The sequence below is a fragment of the Daktulosphaira vitifoliae genome, unplaced genomic scaffold (assembly GCF_025091365.1).
Source record: "Daktulosphaira vitifoliae isolate Bord-2020 unplaced genomic scaffold, ASM2509136v1 Scaffold_2, whole genome shotgun sequence".
Taxonomy (NCBI): domain Eukaryota; kingdom Metazoa; phylum Arthropoda; class Insecta; order Hemiptera; family Phylloxeridae; genus Daktulosphaira; species Daktulosphaira vitifoliae.
Window position 1 is genome coordinate 33099629 of NW_026099573.1, and position 17157 is coordinate 33116785.

The following is a 17157-nucleotide window of genomic DNA, read 5'->3' on the forward strand; positions in this document are numbered from 1 at the left end:
CATAACTTCAAGCGAAATAAAACAAAAATCAAAACATCAGACATAATTGAAAACAAAAACGGCAGCACAATAGAACATGACATAATTGACACAAATATAGATGATATTTGATAGTGATTAAAATTAATATCATAAGAAACGCATCGATCAAAATCTAAAGATAGTGTTTAATTGTAAGAAATTGATGGATTATAAATATAATATATGAATAAATACTAATAATAGTAATTACATTTTGCATGAAATTTATATTCAATAATTTAACATTGTAATTTTTACGGAAAAAATTATAAAATAATAGTATATTTTGTCAGTTCTATGACAAAAAGGTATAAATACTAAAGCGCTGATACAGTACTTTTCAAATAAAAAAAATTGTTTCTTACTTATGAATAAATTTACTGATCAAGGAATTTTCATCAGAGACTAAAATTTACTTTTCTAACCCCCTTTTTACACCGATTTCAAATTTGTCGTTAGATTTTTTCTATGGCATCTTTTTTAAGATTATTAATAATTACTCAAAAACATTTACATATGAAAAAATAATTTAAGACAAAAATAATTTTTTTTTTCACATTGTTATTGATTTTGAATATGTTAAAAATAATCAGTGTGAAATGTCATAGTAATATATCTTTTTGATCCTTTAAAGTTAATATTTATGAAAGTTTATAACAAAAAAGTTAAACTTTATGATGACTTTTTTTTAGCTCAACTTGCAAGTTTGCAAACATCAATTTTATAAACACATACACATAATGTTTTATTTAAAGAAACTGGATCTAGTAAGTGCCGAGAAAAAGTAGCGACAAACCAAAAAAAACAAATATAAAACATACAATAATACAATTAATAACTCCTCAGCTTCCCATCAAAGCTACTAAATTTCTTTTTAAAAATGTATACAATTTAAAGTTAAAATAAATATTTGCGTTAAAATAATTATAGGGGATACAGTTTACACTAATTTCTTAAAAATACTTTTAAAAAAGCTATTGTACAACAATTTCTTATTTTATTTTTTTAATTTTGCAACTTTTACATAAAAATCGTACTTTTTTTTTAACTTTAAGGTTTGTTTTTACGACGGAGTCAAGTCCAGAGGTATATAATGTATTTATAAGTAAATGTAAAAAAAGTTACCATACGTCAATATGATATTTTTAACACATGTTATTTTACACAATAATTAACATTTTTATCTCTACTTATCCAAATTTTCGTATTACATGCGTTAAAAAATTCAAATACATGTAAGTGAACATCCGAAAAATTTTTTTAAGAGTGTAATAATATAAATAGTGTGTAATTTTAAGAAATTGGTGGATTATTCAAAACCAAATTTTAAATCAAAAATAATTAAGGAAAAATTGCAAAAAAATCATTGCCACAGCAAACGTTCATCGTATTCGTTTTTTGATAAAATTGGCAATTTAAGCAAATTCAAATGTTAAAATTAATTTTTTCGACTCAAAAGAAAAATAAGATTGAAATGTGTTTAACTTTATATTCTATATCAATTAGTTTCATATAATATTCATGAAAATCAGTGTAACCCATTATAAGGTATATTAAAATAAATTAAAATACAATACCAAGAATTTAAACACAAAAATAGCACATTTTTGAAAGTGATAACCATGTTCACTATATCTCAAAAAATTTTTTTCATAGTATAGTATATTACATAAGCTTTAATTTAAAATTAAATAAAAGTGCCAATATTTCCAGAAAATGTTCAAAAATTGAGTTGAAAAAGTTTAACTTGTGTGTAAAAATTGTTATTTTAAATCCCTCCTGTGGTCAGGTCAAAAGTCAGATTTTCGAAAAATGTATATCAAATGAAAGAAGTAAACATAAAATATTTATGAAAAAATAATTGTATTGAACCATTCATTTTTCAAATAGTTATAGTAATTTAAAGTTGAAAAAATAAAATATGAAATCGTAAATTTAAACACCAAAATTACATGTTTTTAATCTACGACAACCATTTTCACATAGAAGATAAATCTTCGGGACAAATTTTTTTTTTGGCCTTATAGTACATAACATTAGCTTTATTTTAGTATATGTTTGAAGCTCGGAGTATTTCCGGAACATTTTCAAAAGATTAGTTGAAAAAGATCTATGTTTTTTACAATATTTCAAGTTTTGAACGCCCCCTATATAAGGGGAAATTGTCCAATTTTAATAAAAAGTATGTCAAATCAAAGATGTACTTATAATGTATTTAGAAAAAAAAATTTGTGCTGATATATACATTTTTTGAAAAGTGAAATATTAAAATAAGTGAAAAATTAAAATTTTTGTGCAGAAGTTACTATTTTGAATCCCTTTGTGGGCAGATAAAGGGTCATATTTTCAAAAAAATTCTATCAAATGAATGAAAAATATCTATGGTTTCAATATAAAAAATAATTATTTTGATTCGTTCATTTTTCAATAAGTTATTGCAATTTTTAGAAGAAAAAAAATGTCAAAATTTACCGATTTTAAAAATTATATTTTTTTAGGGATTTTTACTATTTACGGGGAACGAGGTCAAAATTTTCAATTTTTGATGGTAATGTTTCAACTAGATACGATTTGTGATCTTTTGACGTATCGTTGAAAGAAATTGGTTCGGTGAGAGTTGAGAAAAAGTAGTGACAGACACAAAAAGAAAAAAAAGAAACACAAAGTAAAATTAATACCTTTGCAGCTTCACATCGAAGCTAAAAATCATTTGGTCAAATGACGATAAATGCTTTAGGGTCAAAAAATTAAGGAACACCTCATGTAATCGCATGGGGTGTACAAAAACAAATTATTATATTACCTATTAATGAAAATAGTATGTAATCACAATTAAAATGTTGTATTAACAAAGCATATGATACATGCAGATTGTATGCAAAGGTATTTAGTCAAATGGTCCATTGAAATTATTAATTTAAAAAAAAAATGTGCACTACCCTAAACAGAGTATGGAATTACTCAACTTTTTGAAAATGGATTAGGCTGTTGCTATAAACTCATGGATAGGTGACGATATAGCGATAAAAAGTATCTTGTCCCCAGTACAGATGACGACGGAAAGTCATTGTACTTAACTCTTTCATTTATATACACCAGTTCGACTTAAATTAGCTGATGTCAAACCAATATTTTAATAGCCAGAAGATAAATGATGCACCATCTTTGTTTTTTGCTAATTCAATTTGAAAAAATAAAGACAAATTCTTTCGATAAGCAAAATAAAAAGGTCATTAGGTGCGGCAAAATTGAGTACTCCGGGTGACACAATTCTTAAATGCAGCCCTGCAGACAATAAAATAAATCAAAAAACGTACATAAAATATCTATGGCAACTTAAATTTGTAATATTCATTCGTGTATGGTACGAAGTTATGTGTAGTATAATTAAAAAATAATACTGCAAAGAACTTAAAAGGTAATGAAGTTGTGTATATAAGATATGAATTCGAAAGCAAACGATTCCCTCGGTCCAGACCCGGCGGACACCGTAAACTCTACCGATATTTTTTTGAATGATAAAACTACATTGAAAAACTCAACCGCAGCAGCTGCTGTACTCAATCGCAATATTTTAAAAAATGTCACTAGCTACGGATTCCCGTCATATTATCCAGGAAAAGCCCGCGACTTGTTCGAAAGCTGCGAAAACGTGATGCCGTTGAACTTCGACGGAATTAAGGCGCTTTCTCTTAACAAATTACGACCAAAATATGGCGATTACGAGATATTGTACGCTCATACTTTCAACGTAAGCTCAATTAAGCCCGGTGCTTACAACTTTTCGGCACTCCTAAAGAATAACAGATGCGAAAATGTTAGTAAATCGGTTACATTAGATTTGGATCCAGTTAACGGCAATTGGAACGCTGAGGTCGGGTGTACAAGCCGACTTGTCGATAGTCTGGCTAATTTGCAAGTCCACAAGTGGAGAAAACCAATTGTGTCTCGAGTATATGTTGACTACAAGAAACCTAACTACACAATAACAGGATATCTCGACCCGATTAAAAAATTTGCCGGATATCAGCATATGGTAGTAAGTGAACGAAAATGTTTCTAAGATAGATAAATAATTGTAACTATATGAAGCTAAACTGATAATTTTATTGGAAAAATTACCTCATTAAAAGTAGTTATGAAGTTAATCTGTAAAAGATATAACTTTTATAATATTTATAAAGCGGAACAGATTTAACTAACAACTTATAACTTTTGATATGATTAAAATTTCGTTGACATTTTTTGAATTCTTAGACTGCGTTATATGCATATTTTTAATAACAAAAGTACAATATTATTTTTATTATTATACTTTTAAAGTAGTCTCAGAATGTAAAAATTGTTTTATAAAAAATTATAACACTACAGGAGCCCTTAACTAAATTTTTACTCCTCAATAAGTCTTGATACAACCCTTGCTAAAATAACCCTTAATTTCTATTAGGAACAATATATTTTCAATAATTCAATGTGCAGGTAAAAAGCTTCGAACGTTTTAAAATCAATTTTTTTGTTGCTGCTATATGAAAACAGTTATTTTTTTCAACAGGCTATTACAGACCGGACGACACTAGGCGGAGACATTAAGGTGAAGTACAAATTGCAGAAAGAAAGTGATAGTTTTAATAATAGTTATTTTAAAAATATCAAGTCTCGAATTCTGTTCAAGTATTCAGGACCCAATTACTTATGGAGTGCTCGAGCTAATATTTTGTCGCCAGCTTTAAAAGTTTGTTACTACCAACATGTTAGTTCAATATTTCAAACCGGTGTTACTTTAAATATGAATGTACCAAAACGTAAAGGGGTAACCAAAGTGGGATTACGGGCATTGATAAAGGATGACTGCTTAGCAAAAGTGGCAATTTCTTCAGAGGGTGTTGTTACCTGTCAATTAGAAAAAAGTGTCACTGACATTCTATCTCTATCGTTTAGTGGTCTATTAAATCATAAATCTAATTCTTTTGCAATTGGTGTAGGTTTATCAATGGAATAATGAATTACTCAAGTTTTTTGTTTTACAATTGTTGAATATTTATGTTAATTTAATATTAAGAGTAAATATGTAACAAATAATTTTAATTTGCGCATTATTTATAGTTACTTTAATTATAAATTACATGTTTTAATAATATATTTTTGGAATTGGTAATGTAAAAATATATATTTATATGTATTCCGAAACTGAATTATTATATAAAACATGTAACAACTAAACAATAATGATAAAATCAATAGTTAATAAATAATAATTCAATCATTAAATAACTTATATAAGTATGTAAGAAAAAATTAATATTAACTATGATATAGAACAATCAATATTGGATTTCAATGATGGTTCCAACAAAGACGCAATTGCTCTAATTATATAAGACATTGTCCCATAACTTCCACTGGGGGCACTATCATAAAAATGTTGACAGATATAAGCTGCACCGCCACATAATAAAGTACCAGTGCTAGTCAATTCTTTTGGAAATTTTGCACAACATAATGTAGCATCCCCATCAATGTTCATCTTGAGCAAAAAAAAAATTATTCATGCAATCGCAATTAATACATTATTTTTAGGACTGAGCATAAAAACTGAAATTTTATATCAAGCAATATTTGTACAATTTATAAATGGTAATGAAAAAGGGGTTATACAATTTTTTTCTTATTTCATTAATTCACAAAATAAATCTCATTCAACGCATTCAATTGTGCTCGTGGGATTATAGAGCTTCTTACACCCTAATTTTTTCAAATTTGAAGACAATATTTAAAAAAGGGGATACTTGTTGTTTTTTAATCAGTTCAAAGTTATAAATAAATTGTCAATATTATATAATATAAATACATCTGTTTATTATATACCAGCTCAGGCCTAATTTTATTCTATAAGTATAAAATATACTTGATCTTGAAGAAACAAATCATTTGCTCTATGAACAAATTCTTCAACCGTTATTATTCCACGTGACTTGGGTGAAATTTCATGTTCTGCGTACAATGTAAAAATCATCAAAGTTTCCACAATTAATTGTCGGTATTCTGGATATGGAATCCAATTGAGAACAGTTTCTACAGCCAGGGCAAATTTTAACTCACCAGATGTCATCTATAAAAAAAAAACAAAATTGTTTATCAACAAAATTAAAATATATTAAAAAAATGTTATTTACTTCCTGAGTTAAATTTTGAGCAAGTAATTTTCCATCGATTGCTATTCCATTACACTAATAAAAAAATTATCACAATTTAAATTGACCAAAAAAAAAAAGGATGACAAGATACATAATATATACTAAACACAAAAAAAAAATTACTTTTTCTAGTATTGTCCAAACACGTTTATAAAATTCTCCTGGAACTCTATTCAATGCTCCATCTAATCTTCTTCTACGCAACCATTGCCCTTGTCTATCACCTTCAAGCTCATCTTTGATGGGTTCTGATTTATCCACTAATAATAAACCTTCTATTGTACTTTTCTAAAAGTATTAATAGTATTTTTTCAATGAGTAAAATATTATAGTATAAATAGTACCAACTAAATATTTTAAAATTCATTAACACAAACCTTGCTTACATGACTTGATTTATAACTAATAACTGAAAAATTTCCACGACCAACTACAAAATTAAAGAAGTGTTACACAAATTTTTTATTATTTTATTAAGATTTTTTAATACCACTGCTTAGTATAAATTCTTTTCCACTCATAATATGATGTAAAAGATTTTTCATTTCAAATGGAGATAAATTAAACAAATGTTCTGATCCTTCCTCGCCGGAGCATATCAGTGTACGAGACAACTCACCAGCCATCACCTGAATTATCAATCCTACGCGGAGTCTAAGCATTTCAGAAAATAGTTGAGGCTCAGTTCGTACAAACATGGCTAAATAAACCAATAGTTCCTAGATAACATACATTTTTAATATTGTATTTAAATATGATTAAATATCATAAGAAAATTCTTTCTTATACTTGAGTTAACATAGCTGTACTCTCATCATCTCCATATGCATCATGAATAACTTGTCGTAGTTCGTTTTCAGGCAAAGGAGTAGATATTGTGTGCTCATTGAATGGAGGCATGCCAATAGTTACCTGTAAATATGTTCATTAAATAAATTTAATACAAATAATATCAAAATATTTCAACTATTCAATTACTTGTTTTTGACGAACTAATAAATCTGTGAGAGCTTTGGCAAGATCTTCAACTCTTTTTCCTAACATTCCAGCTGTATGTCGAACTAGACCCCACAAATTTTGTTGGCATGCTTTTTCATAAAGAATTTTCAATAAATCTTTTACTAACACTGGTTTATCATCTTCTTTTAAACCTGTCATAATTTTATAAAAAATATAATAATAAATATTCAATACAATTTTACATTAAATTATTACCTGTATCATACTCCAAACCATATGTATCTACTAAGTACTGTAATATATCACCTTTTTCTTCGAGTAAATCAGAGTCACTTAACATAGCTAAAACACTATCCAATTCTGCTTCAGCATATAAGAGCTCAGAACTGCCTCTAAAAAGTTAATTTTAAGAAGACAGTATAAATGAAATTTAGAAAAACTAAATTTATTTTCTGAATAATTAAAAATATTAATTAAAATTGTAAAAATTTACTAAAACTAAATTATGATGAAAATTCAGAAATAAAAGAAAATTTTAATTTAATTATACTGTGGAACCTCAATTATCAAGAGTAATGATGATAAAGGGGTCACAGGGATAAATTAAAACTACAGTTGATTGAGGCGTATAATTTATATAACGTTATATTATAATGTTGAATATGTACATATGTGTGTATATTATACATAAAGTTATCAGCAGTTGAAAAATAAAATTTTTTCGTAACCTAATAAAATTTATATTTATAAAACACTCTACACATTATTATAACGCACCAATATCTTTACTTAAAACACATATAAATTTTCATAAATGTGAGCACGGTTAATTATGAACACGGATAATCGAGGTTTTATTGTATTTTATTTAAAGAGCAAAATAAAACCTAATATCTAGTAATAACAATTATTTATAATTTTTATAACCCAGTAATTACACAGAAGAACAAAAAAATGTCTGCGGTTTTCAATATTTTGATGAATCCTCTATAGAATTTTGCTGCTGATTCAAAAACTGGTTTTAGATTTTTATAATCACATCTAGTTTCTAAGATGATTACAAATTAGTAATTAAACAATAAATACACAATTCAAAATGTATAAAAAATATATAAATACAATTTTATTTCTTGAAACTCAAATTTATTTTCATCATGTTACATAAGAGTTATGGTAAATTTGAGATTGTTACAAGTTTAAACTGTTTTTTTTTTTTTTTTTTTGGAGGGAAGTGTATAAATTTGATTATAGCTGTAACTTTTTTTTAGTTAAACTCTGTTATGAATTTATAAACATTAAATAGACAATTTTACTACTATTTTAAAAATATTATTTTTTGTCTTAATACACAATCAAAAATAAACATAATTGCTACTGATTGAAAGCATCAGTTATATTTAAATTAAGTATATCTAAATTTGACAAATTTACATATCATTTTACATTAAATATAGAGGTGTAATTAGATTTTATTTATTTTCATTTTTTTAATTTAACTAATCACAAAATAAGAATTAAATAATAATATTCATAATTGTTTATGAAAGTTTAATTGTGTAATTATTAGTGATTAGCATTTTCAAATATTTTAAACTATTGATTAACTATTCAAATTGTGTTTATACAACCGAATAGTTTATTTTTAGCATAAACTAACAAATAGTTTTTGAATGACTATCGAATAGTTTGAATAGTGGACAACTATCAAATAGTTCAATAGTTACTATTTGATATTTCCCATCACTAGTAATTATAGCTTAATTACTAATTTATAACAATTTCAAAAACTAGATAAAATCTGAAATCAGATTTGGAATCAAACGCAAAATTTTATATAGAGAGGATTCATCTAAATATTGTAAGCCATTGAATTTTTTTTCGTCAATTATTATTATTCTACAATAAGAAGCAAAACTTCTCAGATTTTGTATTTATTTAATTTTTTTATGTAATATTTAACTTTTAAATATATATCTACTTTTAAGATATTTAAATTTTAATTATAGATTTGAAAAAAAAATTTAACTCAATAACAACTCAATTAGACTTTATTTAAATATAATTTTAAATACCGCTAATTTTAACAAATTTAATTATATTTTTTAAAAAATTTTTATCTTAAAAGCAATGGTGTAATGATTTAGTTTTTGAAGTCAAGCCAAACAATATAAGAAATGTTCCAAAATTGAATTCAATTTAAATAATCAATTAAATCAAATTCAAAATTGTTCTTGCTAAATAAAAAATTATACTAATCATTATCAAAAGTATATATCGATTACTTGAAACGGTTGTGGAGTCTATGATGTTCTCTTTTAGTATTAACAACAGGCTTTTTTTCTGGTGTTGGACTTCTTTTATCTAATAATTTTGAAGCAATTTGTGTTTCTGTTACTTGAACACGACGTTCTTCAGCTATAACAAAAATGTTTTTTTATAAACATTATAAGATTGTTTTTAAAAAAGTCTCACCATCAAGCATGAAGGACCTAGTTTTTTTAATAGCTCCTTTGACAGACATTTTTCTTTTAATTTTAGGATTATTTCTTGGCTTACGAGTTAACAGTGTAGATTGATTTGAAAGATTCTTTATTATATGTTGATCCAAATATTGTTCAACTTGGGTGTTAAGTTCTAAAAAGGTTATATTATAAAATAAACTCTATAATAAAAACAATGGTAAAAACTAACTATTAGGCATTCCCAGTTCTTGGCTTCCTAAGAAACTCAAATTGGTAATACAAGATGTACTTAAAAAATCATTGAGGTTTCCTAATGTTACTCTAAAAAATACAAATATTATAACATGACACACCATAATATTTACAATATTATTATATTATATATAGTTAAGACTACCTAGTTCCATTAATGTAACCACTTTTCAACTTTTTAATTGTTGTAATCATAGGTAACTGTATCTTTCCTTGATCTAAAAATAAATTTTATCAATAAAACTTTATATATTACTAATTAACTGAAAATTAAATTTAATATTCTTGTATTATGTTAAAAATTAGAAAAAACAAATCATACAAATTCAAAAATAATTACAACATAATTACTAAATTTGGAAAGTTGGAACCTATACTAAGAATAAATAATGATTTAATATTTTAGCGAAATTTTTCTGTATTATGATAAGTGTAATAGTTTGTCTTACCTACAAAATTAGAAGAAGCTATAATAGTATAAGTTGGGCGACCTAACATATGTTTCCAACTCATTGTCAAAAAAGCTATATCCATCATTATATTGTTTGCTAACAACTCAATATCATTTCCCACATAATATTGATCCAAATCAAGTGTCTACTGGAAAATATACCTATTGCTATAATTTTAGGGAAATTATTTATTTGAACAAAAAAAAAAATTAAAAGTTTATTAATCTGTATATATTAGTGCAAATTTTTACAAAAATATATTATTTTCCTTTAGTTTTGTTGTACTAGATTATTGATTTTTCATTTTTTATTATTAAGAATATATATATTTTTTTATTAATATATATATTTTATTCATATATATACTGTAAATAGTTAACTTTTAACCAACTTTTAGTTAAACTTATCATTTTTAAAGAATAAACATAGTTTAAACAGTTTAAATTAATTATGCCATTTTAAAGTACTTATCTACAATAAATAAAATATTATCTAAAATCATTTATTTCAATATAAAGCCTTTGAATATTTTGAATAAAAACCACGGTTTGGTTAAATAATAACATAATTAATCAAGAGGAAAACTGTTTAATATTATAAAAGAATAAAAAATTTTATTAAAAATATTATGAACACACTTCATAAGTATACAGAACTTGTCATTCAAATAAAATACACTATTTTGCAACTACTGTGTTATTTAAATTAATGCATAAAATCAATTTAAAATTTTGTTACTAGTAATGTTAATAGATTACAATAATTTTAACCAATAAAACAACCAAAACTATATCACTCTTTAAGTAGAAACATATAAACAATATTTTTTTAAATAGATACCAAGATTTAACTTTTTAAGTATGATGACTACAGTTGGACGGCCTAGTATATTGTGCCAGTTGGATTTTAAAAAATTTATTTCATTTTTAAATAAGTCAATCATTAAATTGTTATCTGATGCTATATAGTAACGATGACGATCTGTAATCTACATAAAAATAATATGCTATCATTATCTAAATATATACTTTTATAAGTAATTAATAAAGAATTAATTGCCTAATAAATTATTTATGTATGTGTTTCAAGAAAATAACAAATCAGTTATAAGGCACTTAGAATTTAAGGTAAACAGTAACATTTTTTTAAAAATAATGTTAACTATACAGTTGGATTGAAGATTAAGTTTTTTAGTAAAATATTAAATTTTACAAGTTATTAAGTAAAAAACACATGAAAACTTCAGGCTTCAACATTTTGAAATTTAAAAAATGGCACTTATTCTGATAAATTCTAGGTGCCTTAATATATAACACAAAATAATTTATTTGAGTAGATTTTTTTCCCAGGGTTGATACAACTTTCTATAAACATATTGTTTTAAACATAAATAATAACATTAAATTATTTTAAATCCTATTTAAAAAAGAAGAATTTTTTAAATTTGTTAATTGAAAAAGTTTGTGTTTTAAAGTAGAAATATATTTCTAATATATTCTCTATGCATTCTACAAAATTATTTTATTTTATGGAATAATAAAGTTATAAACAATTTTACCACAAAATTATAATATCATCATAATTACTATAGACCAATTAATACAAATCATCAATATACAACAAAAAATTTAAAAATTTTATTTAGGTGAAAAATGTAGAATATAAGAAGATGGGTCATACATGAATAGTTTATAAATATATATGAATAGATTATTGATTGAAAATGAAAATTAAGCTAATACTGAGTGATAGGTTTATCATAAGCCATTTGATTACTGACAAAATAAATACAATATTGAAAAAAAAATATTTGGCTTTTTTAGTTATACATATTTTTTGAATTATCAATTATTAACACTTTTGATTTTATTCCTTGTAGGTTATAAGGGTATCAACTTTATTTTTTCAAACATACATATTTAACTAGCTTATAAATTAAAAAATTATCTAATTAAGAAAATTATCGGTTTATAACAACTTTTGGACCAGTACTACAGAAGTTTTTCTCATTTATATACCTAGGCGGCAGATGTAAGAGTAGAGCCGGCAAATGTTTAATGATAAAAATAGCAGCAACTGCACTTTACCCACAGCCACCACTATAAAATATTATCAACTTCCCAAATACTGGACCATATGCTATTATTGACCTATCTTTTTCTTAATTGGATTATTTTCTCTTTTATAAGTTAATTAAATATGCCATTTGAAAAAATAAAATTAACTCTCCTATATGTTATGACAGATGATTCTAAAAAGTAATTAATAATTTACAAATAAATAAATATAATTAAGTAAATTAAAACCATTTTTTTTTTCGATATTGTATTTATTTTGAGAGTAATCAAGTGATTATAATAAACCAATCATCCTGCATATTAAAGTGCACTTTAATGTGGATTAATATAATTAATACATAAATTCATGATACAAAATTTTAGTATAGATTAATTGTTTAATTAAAAATAAAAATTTTTTGGTTTGAAAAACTTAGTAGCTGTTTAAATATTTTTTTTAAATGGTTTTTTAAAAATTTTAATAAAATAAAAGTAACATGTTAAAATGTTAAAAAAAAAACATAAATTTTATCATTTTAAATGTAGGGTATAGTTATTCAACCAATATCTATTTATATAAATAAATTTTAAAATTTAGAATTGAAGAAAAATCATGGCAGTTGATTTCACATATTGAAATGTTTAAATCATATTTTTTGGGCAAAAGGTTTTCCTTTTAGATACCTTGTGATCAAAATCAATCTACAACTTAATAGCTTTTCAAATAACTTAGTAGAATAGTTAAAAAATAATAATTAATTAAAACAACTCCTACCTGTGGTGTAAATGCAAATATACGATCATGTAAAGCATATAATTTACTGGTACTAAGAATACCTACATCATGTGATTTACGACCAGATAATCCAAGTTTTTCATTACGACCTAAAACCAGAAATCAATACTACCTTTAAATATTTATTGTAATTTATAAAATATAAATTTATTTTTTTTATTAAATAAAAAATTTTTTGTACTACTATACAATGTGAAAAAAATCTTACCTAAGTAAGTGTATAAATGACTAAGTACAGTTGATGGTTGAACTTCAATAGGAGATACATCAGAAATTGTTTGAACAGCTAAATCATGCTGTAACAATAAATCACGGATAGAGTTATCTTCAGCTAAAACTACAACCTGGACCACAACATCGGGTTTTTTTTCTAAACATAATCTTCTATTTAGTGGGTCCAGCTCACCAACAGCTAAAAAATTCTAAAACAATATAGATTTATTCAATAAAATTAATATTGTTAAAAACGCATTTAAAAAGAATACATCTTGCAGCAATTTTCCTAACATATATAAGGACTGTGCCCATAAAAAAGGACATCTTCCAAGAGCTATCCTTTTTTGACTTCCTGGATTTTCAAATTCTGCAAGTATGTTCTCATTTTCTAATGCATAAAGTTCTGGTACCAATTTTATATTATCATCAGATGAAATCATAACCTAATAAATCATATTTTTATAAATACCAATAGCATTAAAATTTAGAATTTCTTACAGAAGCATACCTTTTCTAAAGCATCAACATAAAAGTTAGCTGTTTCCATATCATTTTGAAAACAATAATCTAATATTAAATAACAAAAAAAAAGTGGCCATTCACATTCAATTCTTTCAAACATTTTCAGTTCGTGGAGATCATAGTGAAGTCTGTTAGGGTCCTATAGTTTTTTTTTTGAACATAAGCTACATTTTATTAAATAATTTTAATTTATAATATAAAAATGTATGTGTTTACCTCACGGGGAGTTTTGTGGCCATCCCTTAAAAACCTTTTACAACCATATTTACCCATAAGTTTAGTAACAATTTCATTTCTTGTTAGCTGAATAAGTTGTGGATCATCAACAGAAAATGCTGGAAAACTGATGACAGAGAGTAAACTACTATCTAACTCTTTTGAGTTAGATTCTCTTGGTAACATTGACTAAAAATTAAAAACTAAAATTACTTTTTATATAAACACTAAATTACCTAAAACCTTATGCAAAAAATATAAAATAAATATTAGAATTAAAATACCTAATAACTAACTTGTAAAACTGCTTGACATTTTTGTGCTTCATCAGACAATATATGTATGACAGAAGAAGGACCTCCTCTGGCTCCAAATAAATCAAGATCATTCATAGCTTCTAAGGCTGCTTTAGCCATACCAATACTACTTGCATTTAATTCAGGAAGCCCATGATTTGATTTATCACCACGCTCCCATATACCATAATCCTATAATACAAACAAAATTACTAAGGATTGTTGGGTTGATCTTTAATACTCATTAATATACAGAGTGAGTCATGAAAATATGACAAATCCAATAACTTTTGATCAAATATTTATTTTTGTATTTTAGACTACTTTAAAGAAATTAAAAAACGGCCATTTTTTAGCTTTTTTCTTACAGAAAACTTGATGTGTTAATAACAACTTTAAACTAATTATTTATTGACTGCAAGCATTTTAAAGCAGAGAGTGGATATTTAGTTCGGATTAGTACTTATTCTAAAGTTGTTATTGACTCATCAAAATTTTCTGTAAGAAAAGAGCTAAAATACTGCTACTTTAAAATTTCAAAAAAAAAATAAATAAAAGTTTAATTCAATTTTTTTTCTTACGGGAAATAAATAATAATAAATTTGCTTATAACAGTCTTATATGTAAAAATTGTTTAAAAAAATATTACAGCTAAATGATTATTGAATTTGTTATACCTTTGTGACTTACATGTATAATACGAGTTTTTGATAATTTTTATATTTAAACATACAGGCACACAGTATGCACTCTCAATGTAAAAAACTAAATTTTGTATGAACGAAACTTCATCCAAGTTAAATACAATCTGGAGACCTATATTGGTATACAATATTATCAGATAAAAATTAGTAAAGAATATATACATATATATAATACATTTACATAAAGCTATGTAGGGGATATATTATATCCCCTATATAGCTTAATTGAGAAAACAATTCATTTAACAATACATAGGTTCTAGGGGTTGATTCTATTTATAGGTTTTCTTGACCCTTTGTCGTAAGAAAGAAAGACAACTGTCTTTATTTCTTAATCAATTAATCAAAAAATTAATAATAATAAATAATTTTACCCGATGCTGTCATTTGGGCTAAAATTAATAAGTATAAGGAAACAGCATCAATTTGCAAGTGTCCCCAATCATTATCTCCAACAACAGTTTGTCCTGTTACTGAACTATACTTGGCATGTAAAGAATGTAAAGGGTTCTGAGATACTTTAAATTCTTCAACTTTTTCTTTTTGTTGCATCATAGCCATTAATAATCCACGCATTAATTTCACACAACTCTAAAAAAAAATTAATAGAATTGTTTGAAACATAATGTAAACAATAAGGGTACATTATTATTATACCTTATAATAAAAACGACTTTTAAACTAAAATACAATAAGACTTCTTGTACCTAGATCTCAATTGAAGATGTAGGTACAAAATATTGGCAGCTTTATTTTATTTCTCTATTCATAGGAGCCCTTTATATTTATTATTTTGTATAAATAAGGTTCTTCTGTAGTTAAGTTAATATTTAATTTAATTACAAATACCTGTTCAAGCTCATAAGTTTTTGCTCGGTCTTCATCCATGTCAGCCATTTTTTTACAAGCCATTGATAATCCCCAGACAGCTAAAACTGTATAAACATTATCACGAATCCATGCATCTGAATTTGTAGGACTAGCAGGAAATAAACCGGTTACAGGATTCTAAAACATAAAATAAAATAATAGTTTAAAATATCATAAACATTTAAGAGTTATTACTGAGAACTTATAGCATATTATTGAATAAATTTGAATAATATTGATGTGAAAATGTATTTTATGATCTAAAAATACATTTTGAATAGAATAATAAGTTTCTTCCAATTAACCTTTCTTACAAACAAGCATTTTAAAAGGTACAATAAAATCAGATTTTTTCTAAAGATAATTTAAATTTTAAAACAAATATTTTTAGTGAAAGAGAATTGTAAATAAATTACTATATATAGGGTATTTTATATCAGATACTGAAACTAGAAATTTTATGGAACAAATATTTTTAAAAGAGTCTAATTATTTAGCTTAAGTATGAATAAATTTATATAAAAGCCTATACATTTCAATTAGAATATTAATGAATACACTTAGTAATCATAAAATTGATTAGGAACTCCTCAAAATATATATTTAATTAAAAATTATATTCTCAAAAATAAGGGAAATTACTTGATGGCATAATATAATGTTTTGTACGACTTTATGATAGTAATCCAAACGAGTGCTAGCATCACTTCTTTTCCTCATCTTAGACATTTTGATAGAAACAATACGAGACAATTTAATTGAAAATTGATTGATGTTAATTCAGCGGAGTTCGTATTATTCGTCTTGAGTAAATTATCGTTCCAAAGTTTTTAAAATATTAAGCTTCAGAATTAAATAACAATTTATTTAATAAATCAAATGTGTACATCAATAAGTGTTAAGTATTTATATTCATGACATTAGAACAATTCTAAATACTACTTAAATGTTTCAAACTATACATAAGCAAATACATCTATTTATATTTTTTTTTCTCGTGCACAGAATTATTCGTTTTTCTTCTCCCTCTGCCAGTAGCAACGAAAGTAGTGTGACGACACTACAGATTATTTTTTTTTTATCACATTAACGGGCAAGACTCCAAAAACATTACAATCTCACGTGCACAGCTAATTGTG

The 17157-nt window shown here is 25.0% G+C and overlaps 2 protein-coding genes across 3 annotated transcripts; one reads left to right on the forward strand and one right to left on the reverse strand.

Annotated features, from left to right (window-relative positions):
* Nucleotides 1–3463: 3463 nt before the first annotated feature.
* LOC126898163 (mitochondrial import receptor subunit TOM40 homolog 2-like) lies at nt 3464–5020 on the forward strand. Its single transcript, XM_050672107.1, has 2 exons — nt 3464–4060; nt 4574–5020. Exons 1-2 carry the CDS (start codon nt 3464–3466, stop codon nt 5018–5020), a joined length of 1044 nt encoding a protein of 347 aa, XP_050528064.1.
* An 89-nt stretch (nt 5021–5109) lies between these two features.
* LOC126897629 (probable phosphorylase b kinase regulatory subunit alpha) lies at nt 5110–17157 on the reverse strand. 2 transcript variants are annotated; one of them, XM_050671370.1, is made up of 24 exons: nt 16661–17157; nt 15998–16156; nt 15523–15739; nt 15178–15260; nt 14445–14636; nt 14149–14337; nt 13919–14071; nt 13680–13853; nt 13403–13616; nt 13174–13283; nt 11182–11329; nt 10035–10107; nt 9867–9958; nt 9648–9809; nt 9458–9590; nt 7431–7567; nt 7194–7366; nt 7005–7127; nt 6706–6934; nt 6593–6645; nt 6339–6503; nt 6195–6248; nt 5927–6130; nt 5110–5545 (listed from the first exon to the last, which is right to left on the reverse strand). In XM_050671370.1, exons 1-24 carry the CDS (start codon nt 16745–16747, stop codon nt 5327–5329), a joined length of 3543 nt encoding a protein of 1180 aa, XP_050527327.1. In that variant the 5' UTR covers nt 16748–17157; the 3' UTR covers nt 5110–5326. The 2 variants fall into 2 exon arrangements, with proteins under 2 accessions (XP_050527327.1, XP_050527326.1); XM_050671369.1 differs by lacking the exon at nt 11182–11329 and adding an exon at nt 10339–10486 and having other exon boundaries at nt 5111–5545; nt 16661–17156.

Coding starts and splice junctions, on each gene's coding strand:
- LOC126898163 (XM_050672107.1), top strand. CDS start 3,464: ATGAATTCGAAAGCAAACGATTCCCTCGGTCCAGACCCGGCGGACACC. Junction 4,061..4,573: donor CCGGATATCAGCATATGGTA/GTAAGTGAACGA, acceptor TTTTTTCAACAG/GCTATTACAGACCGGACGAC.
- LOC126897629 (XM_050671370.1), bottom strand. CDS start 16,747: ATGTCTAAGATGAGGAAAAGAAGTGATGCTAGCACTCGTTTGGATTAC. Junction 7,128..7,193: donor TATTAGTTCGTCAAAAACAA/GTAATTGAATAG, acceptor ACATATTTACAG/GTAACTATTGGCATGCCTCC. Junction 6,504..6,592: donor AATCAAGTCATGTAAGCAAG/GTTTGTGTTAAT, acceptor TAATACTTTTAG/AAAAGTACAATAGAAGGTTT.